The sequence below is a fragment of the Zingiber officinale genome, chromosome 2A (genome assembly GCF_018446385.1).
Source record: "Zingiber officinale cultivar Zhangliang chromosome 2A, Zo_v1.1, whole genome shotgun sequence".
NCBI lineage: Eukaryota > Viridiplantae > Streptophyta > Magnoliopsida > Zingiberales > Zingiberaceae > Zingiber > Zingiber officinale.
Genome location: NC_055988.1, coordinates 160,016,924 through 160,042,882, shown reverse-complemented (window position 1 = coordinate 160,042,882; position 25,959 = coordinate 160,016,924). Strand labels below are relative to the sequence as shown.

The following is a 25,959-nucleotide window of genomic DNA, read 5'->3' as shown; positions in this document are numbered from 1 at the left end:
ATTAAAGTGACACGTCATGAACAACATACCTAACGGTATTTAAAAGCGAATATTTTCAAAAATAATTATTTTAATTTTTATTAACTAGTGGACGTACCAATTTCACACGTAAATAACAGACTACATCTTTCTTGCATTTAAAGCGATAGCCTTTCTTGTCCTTCTATGCCCTTGACTTCAACTCCACGCGAGGGATTCGGATTCCCCCTACCTTTCCATTTAGTAGAATTATCCACCAAATGTACCTGACCTTGGGTCTTTCTTTTAATCTCAAAAGGGATGAATATCCCAGAGGTCAGTTCTGGGTATGCATAAACTGTATTCCAAATTTACCGAACCAAAGACGGTCTACCTCCAGATTAGTTGAGCAAAACTAAAACACTTGGATTATTAAAAAAAAAAAAAAAAAACACTTTAAAGATTTTGTCCACCTTCAAATCTTGCTATTCATGATGTGCATAACAACCAGTCAAGGATTTTAGCATATGATTTATCAACAACTTGGAATCCATGCTAAAGTTTAACAGAGACAACCTTTTAATAAGATATATCCTCCTGTTAACAGACCTTGTACCATTAAGAATAGCTATTCTTCTTGTTATTCACAATTAAAGTAAGAACTCCAGCTGAACGTGAATTTCATGATCTCCAAAGGTAATTTAGATTAGTAGCATAAGGTCTGCACTTCTAACCAATACATTGCAGTTAGCTGGAACTCATTCAGTGATATATTCGTTTGTTTGTCCGTCAAGCTATCTTTTCTCCTCAGCTCTTTCATGCCTATCGATACTTGCTCTCAGTCAGCTTCAATTGTGAATAACAAATTTTCCTGTGCGACCTGAACCCTGCAGTCACAAAGTGGAGTTTTAGGACGATATTATTGAAACGAAATAAGTACAATTAAATGCAAAAATATTGTATATTTCAGGTGCCTATCGTTCATAGGCCCCTAATCCTTATGAGCTGCATGACATTTCATTTTGGTGAGAATTCCAGTTCCAGATTGTTAGCATGCATAGATCTTAAATTATCCAGTGCAGAGTTAGAATGAATAGATCGTAAAAATTATGTAGCCTTATACTTGAGTAAGTTTATAGGAGACCAAGTTATTTTCAATATGTATAATATGTAGATAATAAATCCCTTTGACATACATAAAATAAAGCTTTTCCTTTCAATCTGATATCAAAACCTCTCTGGCTCAGCTCTATCGCCCTTCTCTGACTCTCTTCCTTCTCCTTCAATTGTTGTCCTCCCTATTGTTCTTTCACTGTTTGGCAGGGCATCGAGACATTGCTCTAAGCTCAACTGCCGCCGCACTCAACCGTTGTGGCGTTCTACAACACCATCATCCCAATGCCCACTTCCACTGCAACATGCCAACCCCCAATCCCTCCATGTCCAACTACTACTGTGCCAAGCCAATCTCACAAGCTACAGCATCTCTGCTGCAGCAAGATCTCCGGGCATCTGCGCCATATCCTCTACTAGTGCTCCTATCACCCTACCCTTTGTCTTCATCACCAATTCCTCCTTGTCCCACTACATTGTCCAAAGATTTGTACGAGACCAAGACTTCATTACCTTTCCTCTGCATAACCAAACATACATCCTCTGCGTAGTAGAGATTTAAGTTGCTTCTCCATTGACTGAAAGTTGAGCCTGAGAGTCCTTGGTAACCTTCCAATTAATCTGCAATAATTTTCAGAAGTAAAAATAAAAAAAAAAAAATTGTATTTTGATGTTCCCCTTGTTACTTTCTCAATAATCACTGTGTCCACTGCCAATGATCCTAAATCAAATAAGTCTATCGGAACAACATTAAAGTCAATGCTTCCAACTTGATAAATTGAAGATTTTGTGGCTCCTATGAGAAGGATAGTTATTCACTTCCCTGCCTCCAGTTGAGAAAGATATGACTTTCTTTGCGAAAAAATTTAATTGCATTTATATGGCTTCTCAAATGTATAGAACTAACAATAGATTTATCTGTGATGTTTCTTACCATGGTTGAAAAAATTGACCAATCTCTATTGGATCGGCTAAGTTGGATTGGAATCAGCCAACTTTGATTGATTATGAGCGAGAAATTGGACACTCCTTTGAGATTAATAAAATCTATATTAATCAAGGTAAAATTGATACTAAATTCATAATTATAGGAGGTAAACACTCAAGGAATTGGAGTCAAATTGCTTAGTTTGGTTGATTTCTCTGATACCCATTCGGGAATCCTTTCAGATAAAGAGAAATGGGAGTGGGGACTTTCCACACCACATGTGGATCATTGTGTTAATGATAAGAAGAATGGATCTAGATCAAGAAGCCTTACTCATGATTTCAAGCATTTTAGAAGAGAGCAATCCGAAGTAGAGAGGCCGACAGAGGCAAAGAGGCGATGGAAAAGGTGAATTTGGTAGTGCCTTTAGATTTTAACATCCTTTAGACTTCGAAAGTGGAGAGGCAAATGCAAATGTCACACTACATGTGGATATGCCAAATTGCTAGCGTTAACACAAGGAATAAGATGATGGCGTTCTTTTCTTATCTTCTTTAGCTTCTAGCATCCTCGAGGAGGAAAGAAGGCAGAGGCGAAGCTCACCTTCATCTTTGTTCTAGTGCAACAATCACAACAAACTCTGATGAAATTTCCCTCTTTTTAACTTCAATAATTAATTAACATTATAAATTATCAATTTAATGTTGGTGCAATTGACTTCAAATCAAGATTGACCAAACTCGAGTTGGCTTTCGATATTTGATCCATATGTTTGATGGGTAAGCGAGACATCAAATAGGTCAAAATTGATTAGATACTTAACAATGGAGAAGTCAAAGTAGGACTTGGTATTTGGAGGCCTAACAAAGAATTGGCAAGCGAGCAAAGTTCAAGTGGATTAAGATTGACTGGACACTTAGTAATGTGGGAAGTCCTAACTAGTTATGGACCGTTCGTTAGGCATGTGAGTAAAGTCTTAACAAGTAATGAAGAACAAGATGTTAGACATAAAAAGGGAAGTCCTGACAGATCATAGAGAATCGAATGTTAGGCATGTAAGTGAAGTCTTAATAGGTTATGGAGGATAGATGTTAGCATGAAAAGGAAAGTCTAAACAGAATAGGTTAATGAAGATAGGATGTTTGGCAATGGTAAAGTCCGGATAGGTCAAGGTTGATTAGATGCTAGCCAAGAGAAGTCTTGGTAGGTTGAAGTGAATACTAGGTAAGGTGAGAGTTCAGCTTTGGTAAGGCTAAAACCGCAAATTCGAGGTTTGAGGTGGTTTTTGGTATGAATAATCGATTACTAGATGCTAGCAATCAACTATTGCATTAGTTGAGAAGTTGAATAGTGCATTCGACTAATGACATTATGAAATACATAGAAGGTTTTGCTGTCAATTGCGACAATCGATTGATGATTATCAGTCGACTGATAGGGGATTGATGTTGAGCTAGATAGAGCCATTGAGCTGACAACACAGAGTAACGTTCGAATTGCACTAGAACAATCAATTGTAGAGGACTATCAGTCTATTGTTAGACGGATTCTAGTCACGACAGCAACCCTATAAAAGAGGGTTGTCATGGAGAGTTCGAGGACTAATACTTGAGGGTTTATGGATTGAGTGTTGTTGCATTCCAAACCTTCATGGAGCAATCCAAAAGCAACAAATAGCAATCAAAACAAAGTTCCATTGTGATAAATAGTTTTTATACTGTATTCATTTTCATCTTTATTTTTTTATTTGATTTATGTTAGATTTTGTAAGAGGTTTCTCCACCTCCGGAAGATGTTCAGTAAGGACAAAGAATAGTGGTGTTACTACTAAGACTCTAGGCCGTGGAGTAGGAACTGGAAGTTTCAAACCACATAAAATTAAGGTGTTCTTCTGTTTGTTGTTGTTCCGTGTTTTTATTTCCACTGCGTATTAACCTTTTGTAGACGAGCACACAATCAACAAATGAGAACCACACATCAAGTCACACAATGCAAAGTACAGAGTTCCGGGAAAGGATTGGACCACATTGGGTCTTTTGTATGTAATATTATCCTGCATTGTAGGAGGCAGTTTCGCGACTCGAACACGTGATCACCAAGTCACACAACAACTTTACCGTTGCACCGAGGCTCCCCTTCAATTAAAAAATTACATAATTATTAATAATCTACTGATAATTAATTACTTTAATTTAAAAAATCAAGACTATTTAATTGAATAAAATATAGATGAATAACTATTTTAGACTTTCAATATATCTTTTATTGTTTTATTATTGTAATTTTGTCCATACAATTTTTCCCTATTTTTAAAAATTCATTTTACCAATTTCAATTCATATATTTGATATAAGTTTTCTGAATTATCAATATTAATACCAATACTAATATTATCACTCATGTTTCTTACTACCTTCAAAGAAATATTGATTGTTCTTTGGTAGAAGTATTCTCACAAAAAAAAAAAATAGATATTTTCAATTTAAAATAAGATGGTCATTCAGAGTAGAAATATTTTGTTGATCTTTATGACAAGTGCAATGAATTAGTCATATGTCATACCATTTTTATGGATCCCAAGATTTTAAAGCACCAATGCGAATAATTTCAAATGGCAAAATTGTTATTTGGATTAAATGATTCTTACCGTACAATTCACTCATAATTAATTGTCGATGTTAATGTACCATCTTATCAAATGTCTTTGCAAAAGTCTTTATGCAACACTAACATGTGCCACCACACCCATTTTCTCCACTTGAAACTTTAACCTGTAGTGTTGAGCCATGGAGGTGGAGGATAGCATCATGGAGGTGGAGGGTGAGGACTTGAACCCAAACATTCTTTATACTTTCCTTGTGTTTTTGTGGTTGCACCAAGTCACCAACCATCCATTATAACATTTCTAGGATAAATTTGGATGACCATTGATAGCAAAGCAATTACAAAAGGAATCATGACTCCATCTATGGAAACTCCTCCAATGGCCACGACAGTAACTATTAGTTCTACCAAATGTGAGCAATTCCAAATATTACTAGGAACCTCATCAAATTTTGCAACAACTACCTCAACTTCTAAACTTGCCTCTTTGGAAATTTCAAGACTTCTTGGGTACTTGATTCTTGTGTATTTTAACATATGGAAGGTGATTGTGAATTCTTTTCTACTCTTTATATCTCAATTTATCAAAAAATTTTATTATTGACGATCACATACTTATCGAAGGGGAAAGTTATATACATACCTCCTCATTTGAAGCCTTCGTAGGTCAATATGGACCAAATACTTGGTTGATAATGAAGTTCCAACATGTCAAGATGGGCATGATGCCTTATAGAGATAATGAAGTCTGATAGGTCAAGGATGACTGAATACCTAGCTTAGAAGAGAAGCCTAAAAGATAATACAGGATCGAAAAAATGCTAGAGGGGGTGAATAGCCTTAAATAAAACCTATACACAATAAGAAAAATTATTCCACAACAAAAAAAAAACAAAGGCGATTCACAATAAAAGAAATCCAAAAAGAATAAAAGGAGAGAGAGACAAAGCGCATTCAATGATTTATATGGTTCGGCGCTCCCAAGCTCCTACTCCACAACTTATTGTAGGATCATAGGCAAACTGCACCAGACCCCACGGGTCATCCGAGATAGTAAGTGGTGGCATGCTTGCCACATGAGGTCGCGGGGTCGAACCGCAGGGTTGTCGGGGCGTAAATCTCTGGACCTTGTGCAACTCACCCCACCACCACTTGCCCTCTCGGCTGCCATGATTTACCTCCCTCTTGATGGCCTGGGGTCGGGTGCGGCGGGAGCGCTAGGGGCGAGCGATTTCACCTTTTTTGCCACATAGGCAAACTGCACCAACAATTATGACCTTTCGATAGGTCACTCCACGAATCTCACTAGCTTTCTCCTTCTCAAAACCTTTCCTAGAGCAATGCCTTGATTACAACAGTGTGAAAAAAATCACATAGAGGGAAAAAACTTGAGTAGAGAATTTGGAAGAGTAGCTTTGTTGTAAGTTGAATGCTTCTCGTAGCCAACATGTCCTATATTTACAGGCCTTAACCAAATTTCCAAGTGTCTTCTAGAATTATCCAATCTACCATGTATCAATCAACTGCTCCTCAGTGTTAGTAGATTGTCGCTGGCGCTCAACAATTTTACCCATCATTTTAATCCACTCTTTGTAGCCATTAGTTGGCTGCCTTCACCTTCAATTGTATCTTCTAGAAATGATTGATATATTTAAGTAATGATTTTGTTATAACTGATTAACCATCATCCTAGTTGTCTCAAGAATCGCGAATTTACTAGTGAACAGAGACGATAAAAATGGTACGCTCTATTCCCTTAGCTAACGACTCCTCAATCGACTCATTCAATTAACTCTTCAATCGATTAACACATAGTATAAGTTGTTTGCTGGGTCAACTCACTATTGGTTGACTGGTTAACACAATTCAGTCGACTAGAGCATTGACTTAAGTCACTTTTAAAGCTTTCGTCCCTGTCTAATATAGCCCTCAATTCCTTAACTTTACATGTGCACTCACACTCATTGTTGCACGAGTGAAATCTATTAATTCATTGGAGAATACCCTTCTCAAGAACCTTTGTTTGGAGTCTTCCTCACTTTGTCAAGCCTGTTGTCACCCTTGATCTGTCAACACTTGCTAGGCATCTGATCACTCTTAATGTGTTGAACTTTATCTTGTCATACATCTAAACACCTTTGATCTATCAGCACTTCATCTTGCCAGACATTCAATCACCCTTGATCTATAGAGTGTTCATCTTGCCAGACATCCAATCATTCTTAATATGTCACTATTTCTTCTTATCGTGTGACATGCTCTTGTATACACTTGTCACAAACTTATTAAATACATATTCTAACTTAACCCTTTACGTAATATAAATACTAATTGCACCAACAAGGTCGAGGACGATCGAATACCTAACAAGGAAGAAGTCCACAAGGCAATCTTTTAGCAAGTGAAATGTGAGAAAGTGATCGATATCTTGGGCGAGGTAATTTTCTTACCGGCGAAAACTTAAGTGTTTCAAGGTCAAAGTCAACGGACTAGTTGGCTGATAATAATGAGCAGTTGACTAATTTGTATAGTTGACCAAGACTTACAACAGATCGTATTATTTTCCAAGTCTAATCTAATGGATTGATGTTTAAATTCAATTAATGTAGACGTTAAATAGGATATGACTTGGGTCGGTCAACCGATGACAAAGGAAGAGCCGACTAATGATACAATTAGTGAAAGACACAATTAGTGAATGACCTAGTTGAGATCCAAAAACTTAGTTATGATTAAACTTGGAACTAATGACAAAGACGACAAAGGACACAATCAACAACAAATTAAGATCGAAATCCCACATATTCGGTCACAACTCTATCCAGTGCAATCGATTAGTGCAGAATAAGCACTTGACTCGACTGATAACCCAATCAACAGATGAATTTAGTCCAAATCCAGATGAAACAAAGAATGCATCAAGATTGATTTAATGGAGTCAATTGATAATCAAATTGAGTCAACTGATAATGGAACAGACTCCTTTGGAGGCAGTAACAATCAGATAACGGCCACTGCAGATAAAGTTCAAGAATGGATGGATCGACTTATCAATACTAATTAGTCAACTAATGGTGATCTATCTAACTCTATAAATAGTAAGCAAAGGTAGCTCAAATAGAAAATCCCTCGTACATTCTACTACGTTCAAGAAAAAGCCACAAGTGATCCATCTTGAATGAGATTCTATGGCACTCGAGTTCTTCATTGCAGGTTTTTTTGTCTTCGTTTTACTAGTCCAACTGTTTTCTTTGTTTCGAGTTTTTTCATTCTTTTGCTATAAGTGGCTTTGTAAAAAGGTTTCTCTACCATCATAAGGTTTCCAAGAAGTAAAAAGTATAGTGGTTTTCGAGGGACAACTCACCTTACTAGTCCATAGGTCCTATAGTAGAAACTAGAGTTTCAAACCATATAAAATACCTGTATTAGTTTCTTTTCTTTTATTTGTTGCTTTCGTATTTCTTTAAGCACTCGCATGAATTTCTCTACATCTCATTTATGCAAGTTTTTCAAATACAAATCTCTACTTATGCAAGTTTTTCAAAATCAACATTTCCATTATATATTCTTTTCACACTTTAAAAGGAATTTTATCACAATATTTTAGATCCATTTTTGAGTCTTTACATGAAGGTTTGAGAACACTTTTTCCATAGCATTTTTAAAAAAACTCAAAAAAAAAATTCTTCAAAGTATTCAAGACAGTTTCACACTACATTTAGATAACTCTTATGAAGTTTTTTTATTTTTAAATGATGTTATGTTATTCACAACTCCCCTTCTAGCACGCTTCTCTTGATCCAATAAGTATATGTCCCTTCGATATGGAACGTATTAAATCTCGAGCCATATCGATCGACACAGACAGATGTTACCATTCCATCCACCGACCAACATCAACATTGGCACTACCAACCATTGCGACTCACAGCGCTTCGCAAGGTAGCAAAGGCTACGACAACCCCGCGACAACCTGGTAGCAACCTTTGCAACCTCATGAAGGCCGCTACAGGGTCTCCATGACCTACATTTTTTTATTTCCTTTTTTGTTTAATTTTAGAATTTTTTACTTGTTTAATTTTAGAAAAACAATTCTATTCCCTTCCCCTTTTAATTTTTTTCTTTCTTGTTAATTTTTTTTCTTCATGTTAATTTCTTCCCTCCTTCATTCATTAATTATTTCCCCCTTCATCCGTCCATGAAGGTATACAAAGAGAAAATATAAGTTAATTTTTTTCCTCTCCTTCATCTCTTCACAAGGTAAATAAAGAAAAAAATAACATTTTAAACACTTTAAGATGCTTTTTCCCTTCTTCATCCATCCACGAGGTATTCATAGAGAAAAAAAATAAAAAGATTATCAAAAAAGATAAAAATATATAAATAATATAATTTTTAACTTTATAAAATATACTACTATTAATGAACTAAATTATTCTATATATAAAATTGATTTAATTTTAAACTAATCAAAATAAATCCAAATTAAATATAGTTTAAACCTATTTGATCAAGATATGCCTACTTGGTGGACTTCAATTAAGCCTAAATTAACTTTTACTCAATAAGCATCAATCATTTCACAAGATAATATTAAAATTTAAACTCACCATTCAATATCTCAAATATATCTCAATAATAAGCATTTAACCATATTGTTCCAATTATAAACCAAAACTCCGACACAACTTGAAATTTTAAACCTAGTATGTAATCGCTAATTAGTATAGGAACCAACGAAAAAAGTAATTGAAAAACTCTTACAATTACAAGACTTAACATCTTTATTGCAATAGTGAATCAGTCATTTTCTTAAACCTTCAAGTCATCATTAGGAGGTAGCTTGAGAGTTCTGGCATCTTGAAAATGTTCTAAAGAAAAGTCTCTTGTTTAAAGGTTAAGGCCATCATTAGACTGTGAGCATATACTACTACTGACCGGAAAGCTCACTAGGAAGCTCTTTCAAGATAGACTATCTCACATCACATGGCAATTTTATTCCTTTAATGCTGACATAAAAATTTATAAAAGTTTCATTAGAGGTTCCCGACTTTCAACATTTGCATATATATTCAAATCATGCAATTAATATAATATAGCAACAATACCAACATGGCACATAATAATCGCACACCCTAATTTATATTCAACAAAAAAAAAAAGGACAGCCCGGTGCACAAAGCTCCAGCCATGCGTGGTCCCGGGGAAGGATCCATTGTACACAGCCTTACCCTGCTTTTTGCAAGAGGCTGTTTCCAGGATTCGAACCCGTGACCTTTTGGTCACATAGCAACAACTTTACCGTTGCGCCAAGGCTCGCCTTCCCTAATTTATATTCAACAAACCACCACTATTGTAATCACCCATAACACTAGGTTGCAAGAAATGAATACAAGTCATAACACAAAAGCCTTAGGGTGAGTTTGGTTCGGGGTTATTCTTGATAACCTTGGTTATCCATCCAAGGTTATCAACAAAAACCTTATTTGGTTTAGGTATTCGATGATTCTCGAGTAATGTTCCATGCCTGACACATCAGCAAAAGGGTCATGCAGCCCGGAATCGGAAAACCTCAGAAAACTAAGGTTTTTCTTGATTCCGGGGTTAACGAATTTTTTTACCAAAAATACCCTCCGATAAGAAAAAACATGGAAAAAAGATAAAAAATGTAAAAAAATTAAAAAATGTAAAAAAAAAATAAAAAAATGTTTAAAAAATTTTAAAATTTTTAAAAATAACTAATTTTAAAATAAATAATTTTTAAAAATAAAAAATTTAAAAAAAATTTAAAAAATTTAACAAATTTTTAAAAATTTTAAATTTTTAAAAAATTTTAAAAATAAAAAATTTTAAAAATAAAAAAATAAAAAAATAAAATAAATAAATAAAAAGTAAAATTTAAAAATGTAAAAAAACTAAAAAAATATAAATATTAATAATATAAAAATATAAAAACATTAAAAAAAATAAAAAAAAACACATAAAAAAGTAAAAAAAATATACAAGAAAAAGAAAACTAAAAAAACATAAAAAAATAAATAATAATAATAATAATAATAATATGTATAGTTGATTTTGTAACTGAGGGTAATATGGTAAAATATTAAACTAAGGTATTCATTAAAACCTTCAAACAAACAAGTTTTTGTTGCATTATCTAGGTTGAACCAAACAACATTTGGTTATGTTTTATTCCCCATAACCTTGGTTATGTGATTACCAGGTAATCACATAACCAAGGTTATACATGATAACTTGAACCAAACGCACCCTTAAGGTCAAATTATAACTAATTGGTTTTCAGAAATTGAAATGTTGTATCCAAAGAAACCAAATCTACATGACTTAAAAACTATATCAAAATGTTTAACAAACCCACAGTTTGAGACCATAATAAAAAAAAAAATCACTATTACAGAGTCACCAAACCCCAAAACATGAGTCACCAGTGTGTAAAGGAACTAATATATAAATCATATAAATACAATGAGTTATCAATGCATTTTAGACAAACATGTTATTCACCACACTTATTCTCTGATATTCACCTCTTATAATTCATGTTATTTAGGTGATCCATATTAGACAAGTGTGTGTCGCTATATTAGAGATAGAATGCAGTCCAATGAAATTATCAACTTGCAGATCAACTCTAGTGATTAGTTAGCATATTTGCCTAGAATCAAATATATCTACACGCTAAGTTTCCATGATATTTTAGGATTTGCTTGATGGAGAATGTCAGGAAAACATTACAAATTCTATATACTTTAGGGTCTAAAATATAAAGGTATAATAATGAATAATATGATAGGTAGAAAGGACTAGCTAGGGTAAGAAAAACCCTAAATAATTTCCCTAATAACTCCTAAGTATGCATTATAACCATGAAGTAGGAATTGTAAGAATATTAATAACATTAGAAAGAATATATATTCATAAAGCTATTCGTTGTTAAGAGAACCAAAAGGAAAATATTACCAAAGCAGCAATAACCATGCGAGAATCCTTGCAGAGATGCAAAAGATTTTTCACAAGAAGAGATGACAGAGAAAATTAAATTAGGGAGAGCATTAAAGAATGGGGAAATAAGTTAGGAGAAGGGTCACAATGCTTCTGAAATTCTGATCCATCATTGCATCGAGAATCAAGATCACCAACTTCATAACAAATAATTTTTCTGATAAATAAGCATAAAAAGGGAGAAAGAGCAAACATGTTAATTTATCTATGTTGCAATAATTTAGACATCCAGATAAAATGAATTTTTTGTTACAAAGGTAAAATTTAGTTCTTCAGGTAGGATTACTCCTAGGAAAACTTGGGGCATGCCTAACACCTTAGTTGAAAAAAAAAAAGAAAAGAGTTATTGGGACTCGCCTAGCACCTCCTATGAAATTCTATCTTAACTTACACATTATTAAGGTCATCAACCAAAAAGTAAACTAGTTAAGTGCTTATGCAACTTAAATGAGTTTAGTTCTATACACTAATCTGAGCACCTTTTGATAGTATTCAGCAATAAGTGAGAATTCCACTACCTTAAAAACATATTAAAAATAAATAAACAAATTCATAATTATGACATAAGCACTAAAAGAGACATTACAATGGTCGTGTGCTTTAATATCGAAATGCCACAAATTGTGTTCCCTTTATCACGAGAAAGCAATAGCTGCACATGTGGAATGCTCTTCCAACTCTCCCCCAAAGCAGGCTTCAGATGTCCCCGCTGTCCTCCAACCATTTGATTAGTTACCTTATTAACATCATAAAATAAAAGGTTAGAATCTTCAGGATAGCTGTTGTATGTCTTAAATATAGATAAATGCTGTAAAAGATGCCAACATAAGAGAATACAAAAAATGTGTTTTATTAACTGTTCACTTTCATTACCAACTGAAACAATTAAAGCAGTCATCTACATGTTAAATGTATTGTAATGATTCAGCTAAGATAGATCAACTGCTTAAAATATTAAAGCAATCAATATTATAAAAAGCTTCTACATAAGCTGCTTATGCAGCCACATAGGATTAAGAAAGGAGGGACCAAATTGTATCCACTTATGACTGCAAGAATATAGAAGCTAAATCAATCCTTGGCTTGTTATGTTTCAAGTCATGTCCAAGTTCATATCAATTATATTAAATCAATTTTAACAAATAGATAAGGTAGAACTAGGGATGACAATTTCCTCTAAAGCCGGTGGAGGATGTGATACCCGACCAAGGAGGGTATGGAGTGATTTTTTTGAACCCGATTAAATAATGGGTAATCGGGTATGGGGATTTTCGAGTTTAGGTATAGATGCGGTGGGTCTCGTAGAATCCTATCTCACACCCGACCCGAATATCTGATTAAATTATTATTATTATTATTATTATTATATATTTATTTATATATTAAAGAAATTTTTTTTTCCTAAATCCTAAAAAAAATCCAAAACCCTATAGATGTATTTGTTGAATTATGTTTTTTTGGATATGATATTAATTCTAATATGTTTTTTTTTAATGTTAATCCAGCACTAACTTAGAGGTGAACGACCCAGCCCGTAAGGACCGCCGCTAAGTAAATTGGGAAACACAACGGGTTAGACCCAGTGGCATAGGAGTGAGCAAAAATTTGGTTAAATTGAACAAACGACCGAATTTAAAAATTTAGTTCGGTTATTTTGAAATTTCATTTTTTTTTAAAAAAAATATAGGTTATTTCAATTAAATCGGTCCGGTTTCGGTTTTAAAGTTCCTTATTCAATTACAATGAAAAAATCAATTTTTTTTTACCCAAACCAGACTTAAATCCCTACGTAAATCCTAAATCCCTAATCTCCTCACTCACCGCTCGCAACTCAATCTGCTCCCAACTTTCCTCCCGACTCCCGTCACACTCGTCGCACTCGCTGCTGGCGCCGGCCTCAACCCCGCCGATGGCTCCAAATGCTTTCGCCGCCGAGCACCTGCAACTCCATCGGTCTGCCTTGCTTAGCCCTCCCTCCTCCCATCGTCAAGCACCAACGACTCCGCATCTTTGTCGGTCTGCCCTGCTCAGCCCTCCCTCCTCTCGTCGCTAGCACCTGTGACTCCGCATCCACCGGACTGCCTTGTTCTACCCTCCCTCGTATTGCTCTTACTGTAGGCTCGAGCCCTCCTTTCCTCTTGTTTTCTAGTTGTCTCTTGCTCATTCCTCCTAAGTCTCCTCGTCCTCACGCCACAATAGTCAGTGACCGCCAACCAGTGTGGGTAAGTATGAAAGTTATGATACCTACTTGCTCAATATTTTGAAATTAGTAATCTTTGCATTGATCTTGTACTGACATATCAATTCCTTGTTGAAATCAAGTATTTAACCGTGTCTAGATATCCTAATAAGTATCATCACGCTTAGTCATAGTTGAGTTTCATATTTGTCTTTCAGTTTTAGTCAATTATATTTTAAATAGTATTATCACACCTTGCAATATTTTGAACAGTGTTTATGCATCTGTGGTCAGTATTTGTTTGATATCAATGCAAGGAGATTCATCAAATATGGATGTCAATAATAGTTGTTCGATACCACAATCTAAAATTGATCCTTCAGTGGGGAAAAAAACTACCGTAGATTCTAAAGGAAAAGTAACCAAGAGAAAAGTAATGAAATCAAGAAGTGAAGTATGATATCATTTCATAATGTTTACTAATGATGCATTGGAGAGGAAAGCCAAATGCAAATATTGTGATAAATAATTTTTTTGTGATACATACAAGAATGAAACAACAAGCTTGAGATCTCATATTACCTCATAGAAAAAACACCCTCATGTTGTTGAAACAACTCAAGCACAATTAGTTTACAACTAAGTTCAAGAGAGGGTGAGGTGTGTCTGACTTCTTGGAAATTTGATTAAGATGCACCTAGAAAAGTATTCTCTAGAATGATCATAATGGATGAATTCCCTTTCAAATTTGTAGAAAGAAAAAGATTTAAAACATTTATGGCCATGGTATGTGTAAAGTTTCAAATTCCTCCAAGAGTTATACAGTTGAAAGGGAAAAAGGGAAAAATTGGAAAAATTTGTTGCATAATTCAACACAAAGAGTTTGTTTGACCACTGATACATGGACATTGATTCAAAAAAACAACTATATGTGTTTAATAGCTCATTTTATTAATACAAATTGGAATTTACATAAAAGAATTCTCAATTTTTGTCAAATTACAAGTCATAAAGGCGAGACTATTAGTTTAGCCATTGAAAATTGCTTGAGGGATTGGGGAGTTAACAGATAATGCAAGTTCAAATGATATTACTATCAATAGTTTCAAAAAAAGCTGACTAATTGGGATTCCACTATTTTTAAAGGAGAATATATTCATATGAGATGTGTAGCTCATATAATCAAGTTGATTGTTGCTGATGGCTTAAAAGATATAAATCAATCTGTGATGAAGGTGATCAGGAATGGAATTAATAATATTAAGCAACCAATTAAACAAGTTCAAAGAATGTGTAGAGATTGAAAAAATTGAAAGCAAGAACTCATTATGTTTAGATGTACCAACCAAATGGAACTTGGCTTTCTTGATGTTGAATACATGTCAAAAATTTGAAAGAGCTTTTGGTAGGTTTGATGAACAAGATCTATGTTTTAAATTAGATCTTTAATATTCAAATTGGCATGCTGTTTTGAATGAGAATGGAGAGATGATACTTGAATCAAATGGTAAACCTAAAAGAGAATTGAAGACTTTTGATGGGAGGCCAACAAGTGCAGATTAGAATAATGTTAGACTTTTTGCATCTCTACTACAAGTTTTTATGAGCTAACATTAAAATTTTCAGGATCTTGTATGTCACATCCAATACTTTACATGGGATTAGTTACATTCATACCATCTTGAAGGAGCGGCAAGAAAGTGAAGATCTTGATCGATGGGAATTAGAATGAAAAATAAATTTGACAAGTATTGGGAGATCTCGAGAAAATGAATAAGTTGCTTTATATTGCAATGGTGCTTGATCCAAAGCATAAATTGGATTTTGTAGAATTTATGTTGATTGAATTATATGGAGACGAGAAGGGTGCAAGAGTAGGAAAGAAAATAAAGGACACTTTATTTGTTTTCTACAAGAATTATAAGGAAAAAATAGAACCTCAATATAATACTTCAAGAGTTCCATCTATTTTAGAATCAGTTGACAATGACAATGCTTCAAAAAATATGAGTGATTTTAAAAGACAATCAATCTTTGCGAAGTATAAGAAACAAAAAGCACAAGTTTTTGGTGATGGCAATATATTAGAATTAGACAAGTATCTTAATGAAATAGTTGAAGAGTATTGTGATACTTTTGATATTTTGGGATGGTTGAAGCAAAATTGCCACAAATTTCCTATACTTGCTCAAATTGCTCATGATGTATTAGCTATTCCGATATCAACAGTTGTTTCAGAATCAGCTTTCAGTACCGATGGTCAAGTATTTGATTGTTTTAGAAGTTCATTGACTCCTAAGATGGTAGAAAGTTTATTTGTACTCAAGATTGGCTTCGGATAAGTTTGAAACCACTCAAGAAATTTTAGAGGATGTGGAAAAACTTGAAAGCGGTAAGTTTTTCTTTTTAAGAAAAATATAATTAGATTTTTATTTATAATTATAAACTTATAAAGTATTTATTTAACTTGCATTTTTTTTGTCGAAATTCTCAATCATTATAATGGACTCATCTTCTTCGACAACATCGGTGACATAATAATCAATGGTATGTTTAAATATTGTATTTTATTTAAATTGACCTCCATACTAAGAACATGAAGCTATCTGATGATGTAAGTGACCATTGCCAATTGTTGTTACCTTGTTTAATAGACATGTGGCAGTGCATGTGGATCTTATGCAATTTGATTTATATAATGCAGGTTGATTCGGAAAGGATTGCTAAGGACACATAGCTAGGTTGGGGCTGACCTTGCTGCTTTATGCACTGAAGTTGCTGTCTAGTGTATACGTGAAAGCTGCTCTCCAAATGATTTTATCTTGATGTAATCAAAGGATTGTGTGAAGTTTCTTGTATGCCTTAAACAAGTAGATCTGTTAGTGGATAACATTTATAATTATGACTAGAACCTTTTGTGCTCCTTGTCTACAATTTTTGAGACAAACAAAATCACTATGTGGTATTTTCTTGTTCAAAGTTTTCTTTAGAGTTGTCTCTTCTGTGACTACTCAATTATGTGATTAAGTCATGGATATCAAGTTTATATCAGTTGATACTAGCAGAACAGATACTGCTAGTGCTCAATCAGTTGATGCTCTTAATACATCTGTTACTTTGTGATTCTTATTAAATTATTGTGAAGATGATGCTTATAACAACACCAATGTTTGTATTTCATATCCAATATGTCAGCTAGCACAAGACGCTAATTTCTAACTACAGATAATGGTTTATAATCTGAAATCATCTCGTGTGTTAGTCGGCAGGTCGTATAGCAGGCACGGAAATCATGGTTGTGACTATATGACCAAAGAAGTTATCATTTGTGATGGTAAGGTTTTTAGAGATCACATGTTTATAGATATTGCGATTGCAAGGGGATTATGGCGATTAGGTATTGATTATGCCTAACTAGAGATTATGAAATGTTTGACTTGGAGGATTATGGTGTTGCTAATAGTAAACTTATGGCTACCAAATGTTAGAGTTGTTGTGAGTCTATCACAGTGAGTTGCTTTCTAATTAGAGATTGTATGAATGAAGAAATAATGAGCCTATGATAACTAGGGTCATTAATGCCAAATAAACAGATCATAAAAGGTATATGAGAAGCACAATTATTACCATTAAGCCTGTCGGTTTTAACAAGAATCTGCAAAGTTTTGGTTTTATTCCAAAGCAGCCTTCTAGGTCAATTTGGGTGATTCGCCAAATTTCAAGTGTTGAGCATGAACTTATATCTATTAGTCAATTTACAGATTCAAGATACAGAGATTGGCATTCATGTAGAGACTTGAAAGATATAACATAGCATTCACCTTCTTTTATTCTTTATCAATTTTTATCCCTTGTTCTTTATTGAGAAACTATCCTACTAGTATGAGTTACAATTTGCATCTTACACTCATCCCCAGATCATCTTGAGACAAGTCATTAGGCATTACAACTTACAGCTACAAAGCTACTATTGTAGCAAAAAACCCTCACCCCCGGGGCCCTCCAGGACTACCCCATGCGATCTGGAAGGATGTAAGTCACGGGGGGCTTCGCCTAGCACAGTGGCCGTTTGCATGGGGTCAGGTGACCCATGATTTCACACGCACTGGGAATCGCCCCCATGACCTATTCCAGCAACGCCACATGCACGTGTCAATTGTGTCAGCGTGTGGGGGCAACTTACAGCTTCTATTGTTGCTATAGGACATTGCTAAATCTGAGATTGAAATTCTGCACGACATTTCTAATTTTCCTTAAGTTTGTTATATGTGTGCTTTAACATTATAATAGACATCTTATTATAAACTTTGCTATAGTCTCTGCTTATATGTTTTTCAAATAAATATTGTGTTTGTGTGACGGTCATCTCTATTGTTGATAATGTTAACCGAGGACAAGTTGCAAGCATTGTTTAGCATTTTAGTGACATCTTTCAATAGTAGGCAAAGGGTGTGTGGTGATATTGTGCACTTGGGGCATTGGCTGGGCTCTTAAGGAAAGTAGCTGACACTTTTTGTTTGAAATTGGGTCTAACAGAAGTTGAAGGACTGACAGAATGTGATCACTTGGATTTTCTGACAAAAATTCCCAACAAGGAGAAGCCTTTGCTGTGGCCTATCAAGAATCCAATCAATGACTGATTTCAGTTTTTATCAAAAAAAAAGAAAATGCTTGATTTCAGTTAACAATACTATTGAACTTTGTGTTTGGTGTATATTCCTGGAACAGGAATCATAGTGCTTGTATTTAGATCACTTAATCGTTTGTATTCTTCACAATTGCAACACTCAACGAGTTCAATATAAGTAGGAATTTGTTCTGTACATCAATGAAAATTGGAAAAGGAAGAAAAAAATAGGTCAAGCTAAAGAATGAAGCATCAAATAGTCTGGCTGATGATGAATGAAATATCAACTAGCAAAATCAGATCATACAGATAATATAATGGAATTGCATGTACCATATCAACCTGAAGAAAATGCAAAATTTTGAAGCGAAGCACAAAATGCAGCATCATAACTACTTTCAGTACTTACCAGTACAGATAGATTGTAATCATTTGCTATCCTTTTCAACAGAATACCAGTTGATATCGTCAACATTCGTCCTGCATTCAATCAAAATATAAACTTGAAATGTTCATTATAATATGAATTCTTTGCTCAGAAAACACCAATACTTTCACTGGCATACATAGTTGTCACATTCTCATTCTCGGATGAACAATTTGCACATTAGAAGTGAAGGCATCCTGGCTCTTAGCCCATACAAGAATCAACTATGAGCTTCAGCAACTTTAAACAGATGGCAAGTACTGTCCGTGGATGAGAAATCAGATTAAAATCTAGGCAAAAATCAACACAAATTTTGGTAATGGCAGATTGAAGACTCAAACCAATGAAATAAAGATGCTCACTACTGTGATTACATCATATTCATTCACTATCACAATTACATCGTATTGTTTACTACAATAGCTAGCTTAAAAGTCTAGAGCCTCCCGTCTTAACGTCATATAACATATCCTAGAGAAATAATTTTAATTATCAATGGTCTAATTTTAGTTTTTTTACACATGTTAATGAAGAATTAAGTGGTGATTTATAAAATTAACATGTAGGTAAAGACTATCCAATCAAAGAATTCCTTATTGAATCTGTAACAAATAATTAGTTTAATTTTTATAAAACTCCCAAAATACTAACCAAATTAATGTCTAGAGAACATATTGTTGGAGCAATCATGCCACTATGTAGGAGATTTTGATATTTGGCAAAGGTTTAAATTAGATTATATTGTGATTACTAAATTGGTGTATCAACTATGCAAGTACAAGATACTTGGCATAGACATTGTAGGTGCAATGAAAGAAGTCTCGATAGATCAAGGATGACTCAATGCTTGGCAAATTAAACTACTGTTGAGTCAAGGACGAATGGGTGCTAGTAGATGAGGAAGATCTAGAAGTAAGGCTTCTTGGCATGTGAAGTCTTGGAAGAGGATCTTCTTGGGATGTAACTTCAGGTGAAGTTGAAAATTAAATACAATTGTACAAAGGAGTATCCGTGGGACTAGGTTTAAGTACGGATAATAACTAGGTTGAGCACGAACAAGACTTTAGAAGTGGTCTGATGATGATCTAATCAACTAAATGTATTTTTTAGTTGACTGAGACATGAGTCAATTGGTAAGTCAACTTAGGTAAAATAAAAAGGAAACAAAATGTTTCTATCCATCTCAATCTTGAGAGAATTACAACATTTGATGATTAATGTGTAGGAGGATCCATATGACCAACCTCATTTTGCAAGATAAAGGTTTGGTTGTTATTATTGTACCCACTTAATAATTGTGTTACAATATGTTTTCTTAAGCCCCTTTACAAGAAAGCCAAGATTTTGGGTCTTGTTTAGTTTAGTTTCAGCCAAAGTATAGAGTTGTTCGGAGATACCCAAACGTGATAGAAACTAGTTAGAATAAATAGTTTGTTCACTTTTCTGTGTATAGTATTTTGTTATTACACATTGTGTTATATTTTCTTTTATAGAAAAGTACTTCTTTATATAGCATTTTCACTTTTTACAAGATGTTCTTGTTTATAAGTTGAACAAGGTTTTGAGCTTTTCGAAATAAACAAAATGCAAATTATGTTATATAATTATCACATTATGTGTTATTGTTTACAATCATCATTATAGATACTATTTTTCTAGAGAATTGTCAAAATTCATCCAAGTGGTAGGATACCTCAAGACATGACATTTAAAAGCACTAACCTAATCAAGTGGTCATCTGTTTTACAAGTGATCAAGACACTAACACATATTGAAGTTCATTGCTATTTAAGAAAATTCTTGAAATAGAAGTTTAAACCTTGTTTAGCAAATGATTGTTTACACACTTTTCAAAAAACAAAATAAAGTCATTAAAAATTAAAATATATATTTATCACATCATTAACTTCTAATAAATTTAAATGTGCCCAAAAAAAGTTAATTCTAACTATTTATTTTTTCTTTTCAACTTTTATTCTATTTTATAGGAAACAAGAAAAGTTTTTTTAAAACAGAAAATGCTCTAGATCAAACAAGGAATTAGTTTACCTATATTCTTACCAATCCATTTAATTGGAGTTAATTTTTTTTTCTATAATAGGATATCCATAATTGATACATATACATTCTAGCTTGAGGGGATTGTTAGAAATAATAGATCTATATTTAGTCTCATAATCATTTGTAAATATATTCATTAAGCGTAAGAGATTATATATACATGCATCATAATCTCTATTAGAGGTAGAATATAAAATCATGTTCTTATACTCTCTTGAAATGAAACCTAGGTCTTTTAATCCAATGAGAATTAAACTAGCTAAGGATGTGAAGATCTTGTCTTGAGTCATGCAATTTGGCATTATAGATCAGGCATTTATTACAAGCTATTATGGACTTATGTGAAGTTCTACAACATGTCTCACTAGTTTCATCTTCAATTTTATCATAATAATTATTGAAGAATTTTGCTCTCATTTCTATTCTTCTTGGCTTCTAGAATTAAGGAGTGAAAGTTGAAGGATGGAAGTAAAATATATTTAAGGAGAGGATAGAGTACAAGTATTAGGAAAATACATGGCGACTTGAATATGATATGAGATAAGATGACATTAAGTTGAAAATAATAGTCAAAAATGTCAAAAGGACGTGCACCACCAAGTAAAGAATCTTACTAGTGGAATGAGAAAGTACAAGTAAAAGTGAAGAAAAAAATAAATAGCCTATAAGGTATTATAAATTTGTAAGAGCAAGAAAAACTTTAAAAAAGTATACAGTAGCCAAGAAAAAGACAAAAAAAAAATGAATGAACCCAAGAATAAAAGTTTTAAATGTTTTATCGAAAATTGAATACAAAATAAGGGGAAAGAGACATTTATAGAATAGCTAAAGCGAGAGAGAAAAAGACAAGAGATCTTATTTAAATAAGATGTATTAAAGATAAATATAATAGGATACTATTAAAAGAGCGATGGAAGAGGTATTTTTATCAATTTTTTAATGAAGGTTTAGGTAACCGACTTAGGTAATTTAAATAAGTCAAATGAATATAAAAATTTATTTTGTCATAGAATTCCAATTTCAAAAGTAGAATTAGCTTTAAATAGAATACAAAATGGAAAAGTTATCGAGCCAAATGATATTCCGATAAAGGTATGGAAGTGCCTTGGGAAATAAGGTATTGAATGACTTACAAAATTATTCAATCTAATATTCAAAACGAAAAAAAATTATTTGTGCAGGGTAAGTACCTTAGTTCCTTTATATAAGAAGGGTGAAGACATACAAAATTGTGTAAACTATAGAGACATTAAACTAATGAATCATACCGAGACCATGTGATTGAAAATTAATTTGGATTTATGCTTAAAAGGTTAACAATACAAGCAATACATCTTCTCAAATAACTAATTAAAAAAGTATCAAGAACAAAAACAAAAACAAGACTTACGCATGGTATTCATCGACTTAGAAAAGTTTATGATAGAATTCCAAAGGAAATTATATGAAGAACTCTAGAAAAGAGAGATAACATACATTGTACTAATTAAGGATGTAAATGAGGATATAATGATAAGAATTAAGACTTCAAATGGATTAACCAAAGTGTTTTCCATAAATATAGGGTTATATCAAGTTTACAGATGGTATTATTTTCATAGATGAGACACGTGAAGGAATAAATGCTACACTCAAATCTTAGTGGAAATGTTAAAAGTGAAAGATTTTAGGCTTAGTAGAGTAAAAACAGAATATATGAAATTTAAGTTTAGCAATATTAAATGTAATAAGGTAATTGTTAAAATAGAAAATGACGAATTGTATGTAATCAAGAGTTTTAACTATTTAGGATCATTTTTGCAAAAGGATGTTAGATTAAGAGAGATGTTTTATATAAAATATAAGTAGGATTGTTAAAATGGAGAAGAGCATCATGTGTTCTTTGTGATCGTAAAGTACCTCTAAGACTAGAAGTTCTACAAAACGACGATTAGATCTGCTATGTTATATGAAATTGAATGTTGGGCTATGACTCAAGCATGAGTAGAAAATGAGAGTTGTAGAGATAAAGATATTAAGATGGATGTATGGACATATGAGAATGGATAGGATAAGAAATGAGAATATTAGAGAGAATGTCAAAGTAATATCTATTGAAGGAAAACTTCAAGAAACAAATTTAAAATATTATGAATATGTACTTAAATGATCAATAAGTGCTCCAGTTAGGCAATATAAAATTATGACAAATATGCATATTAAACAAGGAAAACAAAGACAAGATAAAATTTATTAAATATAGATGATGATATAGTGGGGGATAGAGTCCAATGACGTAGAAAGATCCATATAGCCGACTCCACAGACAAGACTTTGTTGTTGTTGTTATTCTATTTTTCTTGAGCTCTCAGGAACTAAGAAGATCCAAGTATTCTCACAATTGAGTAGTCTATTTACTTATGTAAAGGAGGTCATCCTAGTTATTATTCTAACCAAATACAGCTTTCATCTGTCATATTGAACCATCACAGCTGAAAGGATATGTGGGAGCACAAATGGATATTATTCCCAAAGGCAACAAGCATAGACAAATATTGCAAGAACATAAAGTTGATAGCGAGATCGCCGTTTCTATTTTTATTTTCATTTTCATTGACAATCAGGAAGGAGTAAAAAATTAGTGTTATTTTGATCTTCATTAATATATTCATTACTCATATATACAAAGAATTGTCAATAAACTCATTTTCATGTCTAGAAGTCCTCTTTTACACACCTTGTAAGAAAGAAATTTCTACAGCTCTTTAGGGAATAGTTTCTCCAATATAATCTAGTAAAACCCTACATTTACTATACTTGAAATCAACTCAGTAAATAAGGTTATGTGGCAATTTTTTGAGAAACTTCTAGTTAGATTTGTGATCATTTATCAGAATTTCCTTCATGTGCCATCTTTGATCTGAACTTAACCCCAAATAATAAGATTAGGTACAAAAAACTGATATTCTTCTCTTGCACAGCCAACTATTGGGATCTAAATTAGTAGCAACTCGTCTTTGACATCCGAAAGAATTTGCTGAAACACTATTGTCCTACATAAAGAGTAGTCCGGTGCACGAAACTTCCACCAATGCGGAGTCCTGAGGAAGGGTCTATTGAACGCGGCCTTATCCTGCTTTGTAAGAGGTTGTTTCCAAGACTTTAACCCGTGACCTCCAGGTCACACGGCAACAACTTTACTGTTGCTCCAAGGCTCCCTTCAAGCAGAAATCATAATTGGTAAAGAAAAACCTAATATAATAATGGGTTGTATGGGAAAGCTAAATAAACTATCATCCTGATAAGATAAAAAAACATTTACTACTTTCACAAACTAGCATGCAAGATATTATGGAGGAATTCTAGGGAGAAAAAGGTTGTGAAGCAAACATGTTCCAATAAGATGCATCTAATCCAATTCAGAATAGTAAAATAAGTGTATACCTTGCGAATTTTTGCTTCCAATAATAGGTGCTATGAGAGTTGCAATTGAATCAATGATAAGCAATCGTATACTGTTTCCATTACTTTTTTCCTGGTCCATTTCATAAATTTTTTTAATGTATTTAACCCACAGCACTAATAAAATCATTCACAATTGAAATGATACCAACACAACCTGATAGCTTAGTCTGTTTTCAAGTTGCCGCAGAATATCCAACAACTCAAATATGTCATATACTGACTGGCAAAGTATTCTACTCATAATCCTTTTGACTCTAGTTTCTTCATCCTACATATGGAAATTAGAGGTTAAGGTCAACCAAGAAATGAGTAATGTATTATAATTTATATGAACTGTAACATATGTGCATGTTATTTTTCCTCAAATAGAAAATTCAGTTAGTAAACAAAATTATCAATGCCATATGAAGTCAAGGGAACAGATTTCTGAAGAGATGAGTAAAAGGGAAGGATGACTACCTCTTCAACCGAAGTAGCAGTATGTTGATTAATCATGGATGCGATGCGGTTTGAGGAAAAAGAGTTACAAGTATCCAAGAAGAAAACACTACCCAGATTCATGTCTGCAACACCCAGAGCAGAGCGCAAACATATCTGCATAACACGATGGACAAGTTAGTTCCTATGAAGTCACAGACAACCGCACACTAGAAAACCTAAAATATAAAACAATCACAAGTAGCATGTAGATTTCAGCCAGTACTTCAAAGAATTAGTATGAATGTCAAAATACAGACATTCTTACCTGGGTTTTACCAGACGATGATGGCCCTACTATTTCTGTCAACTGACCAATGCGAAAACCACCTTCAAGAAGGATGTCAATCCTGATCAAACCATTCATAAAGCCTTAGAATTATCATTACATTCAAGTAAAAGTATATAGTTGAATATAAACGATGAATGATACTATCAAGATTAGCAATTCAAGTTACCCTTCACAGCCACTGGGAAGAACATGCTTATTCTGTTTAGCATCCTCAAGCAACTCCAAACCATTAAACCATGGTGGCTGTCGGCTGCCTACAGTCATAAAAATTTCTCTCATTCACGTTCTGGAATCATAGTGAGTATAGCAAAACAAAAATAGCCTACCAATTGAAGCTTGTATATAAAATAGAAGGAAAAAAATACACTAAAACTCTTTTTAAAAAAAAAAAATGAAAGTATAGAAGCAAACAACAATTTTCGATTCCAGATGTGATAAGAAAAGGGATCCATAAAATCACAGTACACATGGAATTCCTGGAGTCAACGTCATTCACGGAAGTCTGCATCAATAAAGCAAATGTATTGAGAACTCGCAGCATTCGGCGTAAATTGAAGAGAAAGTAGTCATCGAAAGATGTCATCACAGATCGATCGAGAACCACGTTAGTTTAAGAGTTGTAGCACATTCGCACCAGTAGATAACTCCTGCTCCTTCTCCATCGAAGGTTTAGCACAGATCATGGCGAGAAGTTGCGAATCGGCAAGGGAACTCGCAATTTGTAAAAGCTTTTGGGGCTCCTCCACCAGCTCTCGTCTTAGGGTTCATACCCCATGGTGCATTGTGGAAGAGGAAGACGCGTTGGTAGCAGCATGGTAGGCTGAGT

General features: G+C 33.6%; 1 protein-coding gene across 2 annotated transcripts; it reads right to left on the bottom strand.

Annotated features, from left to right (window-relative positions):
• Positions 1-421: 421 nt before the first annotated feature.
• Positions 422-25,959, bottom strand: LOC122042920 (DNA repair protein RAD51 homolog 4-like). Of its 2 annotated transcripts, XM_042603317.1 has the most exons (10): positions 25,768-25,959; positions 25,599-25,635; positions 25,300-25,387; positions 25,110-25,191; positions 24,824-24,958; positions 24,519-24,632; positions 24,344-24,434; positions 18,842-18,912; positions 12,213-12,362; positions 422-845 (listed from the first exon to the last, which is right to left on the bottom strand). In XM_042603317.1, exons 2-10 carry the CDS (start codon positions 25,600-25,602, stop codon positions 807-809), a joined length of 774 nt encoding a protein of 257 aa, XP_042459251.1. In that variant the 5' UTR covers positions 25,603-25,635; positions 25,768-25,959; the 3' UTR covers positions 422-806. The 2 variants fall into 2 exon arrangements, with proteins under 2 accessions (XP_042459251.1, XP_042459250.1); XM_042603316.1 differs by lacking the exon at positions 25,599-25,635.

Excerpts from the sequence above, each read along its gene's own strand:
- LOC122042920 (XM_042603316.1), bottom strand. The coding sequence starts at position 25,816 with ATGATCTGTGCTAAACCTTCGATGGAGAAGGAGCAGGAGTTATCTACT. Across the intron at positions 24,633-24,823 it reads CTGCTACTTCGGTTGAAGAG|GATGAAGAAACTAGAGTCAA; the intron begins GTAGTCATCCTT and ends TTCCATATGTAG. Across the intron at positions 846-12,212 it reads TATTAAAGCACACGACCATT|GGTTCAGGTCGCACAGGAAA; the intron begins GTAATGTCTCTT and ends TTGTGACTGCAG.